This window comes from Chiloscyllium plagiosum, unplaced genomic scaffold, assembly GCF_004010195.1.
Source record: "Chiloscyllium plagiosum isolate BGI_BamShark_2017 unplaced genomic scaffold, ASM401019v2 scaf_351, whole genome shotgun sequence".
Classification (NCBI taxonomy): Eukaryota; Metazoa; Chordata; class Chondrichthyes; order Orectolobiformes; family Hemiscylliidae; genus Chiloscyllium; species Chiloscyllium plagiosum.
Genome location: NW_025215166.1, coordinates 8,899 through 15,852, shown reverse-complemented (window position 1 = coordinate 15,852; position 6,954 = coordinate 8,899). Strand labels below are relative to the sequence as shown.

Sequence of the window (6,954 nt, the reverse complement as noted above, 5' to 3'; positions counted from 1 at the left end):
CAGAGGGTGGTACGTGTATGGAATGAGCTGCCAGAGGATGTGGCGGATGCTGGTACAATTGCAACATTTAAGAGACATTTGGATGGGTATATGAATAGAAAGGGTTTGGAGGGATATGGGCCGAGTGCTGGCAGGTGGGACTAGGTTGGGTTGGGATATCTGGTCGGCATGGATGGGTTGGACTGAAGGGTCTGTTTCCATGCTGTACATCTCTATGACTCTATGTGGCAGAAAGCCACCCCCCCCCACCACAGCACTGAGGGAGCACTGCACTGCACCAATTGAGTTGCTGTGTCTCAGATGAGGTGTCAGTCCCCAGGCACAGTCCTCCTGCTCAGGCAAATCTACATTCCTATGGAACCACAAGGTGCAGGTGATTTATTCCCAATGCCCTGCCCCATAACTATCCCTCAACCAGCACAGAAAACAGCATTGCTGTTTGTGGAATCTTGCAGTGCATAAATTAGGTGATTACATTTCAAATGCATTTCATTGGCTCGAAAGCACGTTGAGATCATTGGTGATTGTCAAAAATGATAAATAAGTGAGGACAAAATGTATACTAAAGGTGCGAGAAGGATGCAGGATGTTATGTTGGAAATTCCAACTCTTAAACTGAAATAAATTGCATCAAATGCTCCTTGCCACTCTCCTGCCCCTGAAGTGAGTGGCTGCTGTTGGCTTTGTTTTCATTGTCTCAGTGTTAATTTACATCTCGGTTTACGCCTCAGCACATGACCTTTCAGAGTTGCTGTCAAACATGACTGCTGTTCCAGACAGAACTGCCAGTTCCAGGCAGTTCCCACAGCATAGGGAACAGGGCCAGAGCTGCACGGGGAGGTAAAAAAACCCAGCAGCTTTGTTTTTTTGAAACGTAGGAGACTTTAATCTCCCTTCTCTAGTGTTATCCTGGAGACCGAAACACCAGGAATGGATTTTGGAATTACATGCAGGGAGAAACCACAGATAATAAGAAGAATGTTCATTTGTATAGCGGTTTGCATCACAACCTGGGAACTTTACAACCAATGGAATATTTTTGATGTCTAGTCACTGATGTGGTGTGGCAAACATGACAGTGACCTTTCCACAGCACAGTGTTCGTGCAGACCCAGCTTCTCAAGGGAACAGCTTCTACATTTGACCCTGTGTAGCATCTCCAAGTCGATGGGCTCTGACTGAGCGGGGTCAGGATATGGGATTCAAGAAGTGGAGAGAAACTAGGAACAGAGCACTGAGTTGGACGATCAGCCATGATGGTGTGGAATGGCAGAGCAGGCTCAAAGGGATGAGTGGTCTACTCCTGCTCTAATTTCTATATTTCTAACTCATCAACTGCATTGATGGCGTTGGGGCCCAGCAGTTGAGGCAGGTAATCTGTGATCTAAAAGGTAGCCATCACTTCCACACCTCTCTCTACAGGTGATGAGTCGCTGACCCCCCAATCCTAATGTGACCGTCATTACTGCCCACACAAGAGTCTACCCATCACCAGGGCAGAGCAGTGTACCAGGGTGAGGGCCATCCAGGAGGGAACCCTGAGAGTAGAGGTGAACACTCACACCCTCAGCAACTGGACTCAAAGATCAATCAGCCACTCCTCCTCATTCCCCAACCTATTAATGGTCAAAGATCAGAGGCTGCTCAACAGAAAGATTTCAAAGACACTCGCAAGAGCTCACACGAAGAACCTCAGCTCCAAGTGGATGATCTGGGTGCCATCCACTTTCCTGTCTGCCCTCTGATAATCCTTGACTCCCTGGTCCATCAAAATCTGTCTAACTCTGCACTGAATATATTTGTAAATCCTCTTTCTGGAGAAGAGAGTTTTGAAAAAGACTGAGGGAACAATAAATTCTGTCTGAAAAGGGTGATCCCTCAATCCCTTAATATGTCCCATTATTATAGTCTTCCCCCACAAGAGGAAACATCCTCTGGGTATTGTTATGGACCAGACCAAACACCCTCAAAACATGTCAAGGAGATAACTTAGACCCTAACTTTTTCTTATTTTGAAGGCAAGTGTCTGACATTGCATTGCGAATGTAATTCGATTGGTCAAACTATTAGGTTTAAAGCAAAATACGCTCTATTCACACACTTTAGTTAAAATCCAGACATAATAAAAACTAAAGAATTGGCTTAACTGTAACGCTATGAAAGTACTGAACAAAATAATAAACTACTCATTAACTGTTCCAATATAGTAACATCCCATAAGCACAGTCTGGGCAAAGGCAAATTCAGCAAAATAGGTAGTCTCACATGGAATTCTAACAGCAGGAGGAGAACTCCAGATTTTTAGCTGTAGGAAAGAGAGATGTAGCAGCTTTCACAACCCCAACAGCTACTGAAAGCTGAACTAAAAATCCTGGTTCCATGAACGCTCGAACCCACTCAGTCAGGCTGATTATTCTGTTCCAAACATCCAAAGCCCTTACGATGTCTACGTTATTGGCTTGAGGCAGACCTTTCGGTATCTCTGTCTCAACCTCTCTTCATAAAATGAACTTGGACAAAATGCACCTCTTAAGGCCATAATATTGTCACATCCCTTATCCAATTCCTTCAAAATATTATGAATTAATAAGATTGCCTCTCATTCTCTACATTAACATATGCCTTTCAAGTGAACCTCCTGTGAACTGTTTTTAATGCAATTATATTCCTTTTTCTCAATCCTGAAATATTCCCTAATCCCATAATCCTAAAAACATTCCCCCTAATTCAATTTCCTCCTTCACCTCACAATGTGAGGGCACCCCACCTCCCAGTATTTCCAAGCTGAGGGCACCATGGGAGTGACTGGAACTGTTCTGCCAACCTACCCGCCCTCTCCAAAACTGGGCATAGCGTGAGGCCTCCAGTGGTCTGACCACTTGCCCCTCTCCACTGAGCAGGTCGGAGCAGTGTCCGTTACCCTCACCTTGACTCCCTCGATCCGGAAGCCAAGAGTAGAGGTGGAGCTGATGGTCTCTCTCCACTGCATGTAGCGTGGCTTGGTAACAGCACGCTGAGCCTTCTCCTCTTCTGTTGGTGCATCTGGATCCACCTCTACCATCTTCAGATACATGTCCCTCCTCAGGCTGGGCTTCTTCCTTGCTTTAGTCAGCTCCTCTTCCAGGTAGGTCCTGTGAAGATCACAAACAACAAGGTGAGAGCAGGGCATGGACTCCTTTTCAGTTACCCTGTACTCCTGACCATCATTCAACCTGCCACCTCTCTCCTTCTGGAGTCTTATAACGGACTGAAAATTGCCTCTTAGGGAGTATCCTGGTCAGGAGAGGCAATAATTTCGAAAGATCACTGGGCAGTTCTGGAGTTTTCACGACCTTACCCACATTGCCCTCTTGGTGCCCTAGGCCAGGAGTGTTCATCTTTGTGAGCTAGATGGAGAGGAGGATTCAAAGATGGATGGGTTAGCAATCAAGGTATCATTGACTCACGATGGCTCAGTGGCTAGCACTGCTGCCTCACAGCACCAGGGCCCCAGGTTCGATTCCAGCCTCGGGCAACTGTCTGTGTGGAGTTTGCACGTTCTCCCTGTGTCTGCGTGGGTTTCCTCCAACTGTCCAAAGATGTGCAAGTCATGTGAATTGGCCTTACTAAATCTCCCATAGTGATAGTTGCATTAGTAGGGGAATGGGTCTGGGTGGGTTACTCTTTGGAGGGTCGGTGTGGACTTGTTGGGTCGAAGGGCCTGTTTCCATACTGTAGGGAATCTAATCTAATCTTAGACTCCAAATCATCACAAGATCCAAGTGGGAGATTGATGGAAATTACTGTTTACAGGTAAATAGTGGGAGTCTTTGAAACAGGGAATGGTGGGACAAGTCGGCCAATGAGATAGTTCCTTCAAAACACTGGAATAGGTATGATGGGCCAAATGGTCTCCTGGTGTGCTGTCCAACTGTGAAATACTAGTTATTAGGACCAAGGTATAACAACAGTGCAAACATGGAGGTTTTGAAGCAAATATTAGATGATTGTTTAAGTGGAAATAATGTGCAAGGGAATGAAAAAAAAGGCACTCAGCCATGCTACATGTTCGGAGGAGTTATTGCAGGAGTCATCACATTATGTCCCTTATCCAACAGCCCCACCCCTACACAACTCCTGCCATTAGTCACAAACCTGTCAATTAGCACGAAAGTCCCACCCCTCAATTCTTCATTGGTCACAAACCCATCAATCATCACAACAGGCTCCCCCACCATGCACACACACACACACACACACATAGACACGCGCACACGCACTCCTGTCATTGGTCACAACCTTCTCAATTATTATAACAGTCCCAACTCTTCCTCACACTCCTGCCATTGGTCACAAACGCACTGATCATCACCACAACCCCAGCTACCCAATCCCACCAGCCATTGGTCATAACCCTGTCAATTATCACAACAGCCGCACAGCCCCCAAGTTCTGCCACCGTAACAATGAAGGTCCAGACAACACACACCTGACTCCCATTTTGCAGTCCATCACACAGGGCAGGTCAAACTCTGCTAGCAGGTCATCCATCTGGTTGTACCTCTCACCATCCTTCTCCACCTCACCGTGGTAAGCTGGCACATAGGGGCACAGAGCATCATCCATCAGCTGGTCCAGGCACCTCTGCTCACACTCACAATACTTCTTCAAAATCTTTCCATTTGCTCCAGCCTTGAAGCTACCTGTTGGAGAGAGTATGGATAGATATTACAAACTGTGTGGCTCCCTAGCTGACCAGCGCCGCCCCCCCCCCCAAAAAAAAACCACCCACCTCTTCAATCTCTTCATAATTACCCTTCATTCCCTTTCAGCTCAATTCCCCTCTGCAGCCCCCACCCCCCAGCCTTAGATGGCCCTCTGTGTGACAGCCTTTCATATGTCACTTTCTCAAAAGCTTTCCACAAGTTCAGATGCACAATTCATACATTCTCCAATGAGGAGACACTGATTTGATTGGGTTGAAACTTACTGGAGTTTGAGGAATTAGAATTGAGCATATTGCACGATATAAGATTATAATAAATGTGTGACCCAGGCAGAACCCAAACTGGGCGTCACCGAGCAGGTTATTGCTGAACGGGTGCTGTTTGATATCACCGTTGATGACCCCTTCCATCACTTTCCTGATGATCGAGAGAAGACTGATGGGGCGGTAATTGGTCAGGTCAGATTTGTCCTGCTGTTTGTGTACAGGATATACCTGGGCAATTTTCCACATTGCTGGCTAGATGCCAATATTCCAGAACAATCCATAAAAATGATTTAGCGTTTTTAAATGAATTTCAGTTTCACCCACTAGTTAAGAGTGGAGATCCTCAATATGCTTTTTTTAAAAAAACTGCAGCAACAATGATTTCTTGTTATTCTCCTATCCCTGATGATCTGTCAACTTACTACACACATTATTCCTCAGAGCACTGAAGGAGTAATTGGGATAAAGGTTACATTTTTTCAATTCTATGTAACTGGCTCCCTTAATTAATTTAAAAGGAAGACATCAGATTAAGTTTGGGCTCTTATATAACTTTTAGTTAAAAATGGTTTGCATTTTCTTTGTAAGTGATTTGTTTGGACACATTTGCATTGGAAATTCAGCTCTTGAGATACTGAGATGCTATAGGTCCTTTACTCGCAATAGTTCAAACCTGAGGTCAGCGCAGTTTGAGGGAACAACGGTTGATTAAGATTCAAGGCAGACAGCCCCTCTGAACACAGGGATCAATCATACTCAAAGACATCCAACAGATTTCTGTCCATTCACTTCCACATGACTTCATCTGAGGCACTAACCCAGTTCTTATGATCCCTGTGTTTAGATTTTGTACAATTGCATTCTGCTTTCAGCTGCTGGAATTTCACAGCACGGTGTCCAGGTTTCGGAAAAGACTATCAGCAGCTAGTCAATCCCATGAGCTTGAAGGAAGTGCCTGTCACAACTCAGGAGCACAATCTATCGCTGAAGAATACCGAATTGGGTCAAAAAGCTCAGTGAAAAGAGATAGGACTGATGATGTAGGATGGGATAGAGTATCAGATGGGAATAACATGTAATGGAATAATGTACATGGTGGGATAATGCAGAGATTGTGATGATGTATGTGATGGGATAATATATATCATAGAATGATGCATAGGAAGGGTAAATATATGGATAGCGTGATGTATGGATGGGGTGATATATGGTTGGGGTGGGGTATGGATGGGTTGATGCATGGGAGGGGTGGTGTACGGAATATGTATGTGAATAACCTGGGAGTGTGTGGATAACCTGGGAATGTTTAAATAACCTGGCAATGTGTGGATAACCTGGGATTGTTTAAATAACCTAGGAATGTGTGGATAACTTGGGAGTGTTTAAATAACCTGAGTGTGTGTGGCTAACCTGGGAGTGTTTAAATAACCTGGGAATGTGTGGATAACCTCGGAGTGTTTAAATAACCTGGGAATGTGTGGATAACTTGGGAGTGTTTAAATAACCTGAGTGTGTGTGGATAACCTGGGAGCAGTCATTGTTTGGGGTGAGAACCTACCTGCATGTCCTGCTAGCTGTATCCATGGATACCGTTTCTTGAAGGACATTACAAAGGGTGACCAATGCACCATGTTCTTGATCTTCCTCCAGGATTTACTCTGAAACACAGAGAGAGAGAGTGGTTAGGGGCAGGGAGAGACATCAGTAAAGACACACCTCTGGTAATACATAGCCTAGAAGATAGTGGCTGGCCCCAGAACTACAGCCATAGCTAGTGGTGATCTTCACTCTGCAATGCCCCATTTCCTGACGACAACCAGCAAGTTGGCTGTTTGGATTTATAGAGGGCAATGTTCCAATAAATCACTGAAAGACCGGGGAAACCAATACCATCCCGACAGCCTTAAGCAAATTGAGAATTAGCCTAACCTCCAGACTGGCCCTTATCAAACTGGAAATGAGCCTGCAGGGGGATATTCCAG

General features: G+C 45.2%; 1 protein-coding gene across 1 annotated transcript in view; it reads right to left on the bottom strand.

Moving 5' to 3' along the window:
• Positions 1 to 6,630, bottom strand: part of LOC122548190 (inositol-trisphosphate 3-kinase B-like) — a gene marked incomplete at its 5' end in the record, with an annotated part of 10,927 nt that extends 4,297 nt beyond the window's left edge. Inside the window, 3 exons of the mRNA XM_043686733.1 lie at positions 2,927 to 3,131; positions 4,469 to 4,682; positions 6,531 to 6,630. Coding sequence (XP_043542668.1) covers positions 2,927 to 3,131; positions 4,469 to 4,682; positions 6,531 to 6,630 — 519 coding nt within the window. The remainder of the gene's footprint in view (positions 1 to 2,926; positions 3,132 to 4,468; positions 4,683 to 6,530) is intronic.
• Between the last annotated feature and the right edge of the window lie 324 nt (positions 6,631 to 6,954).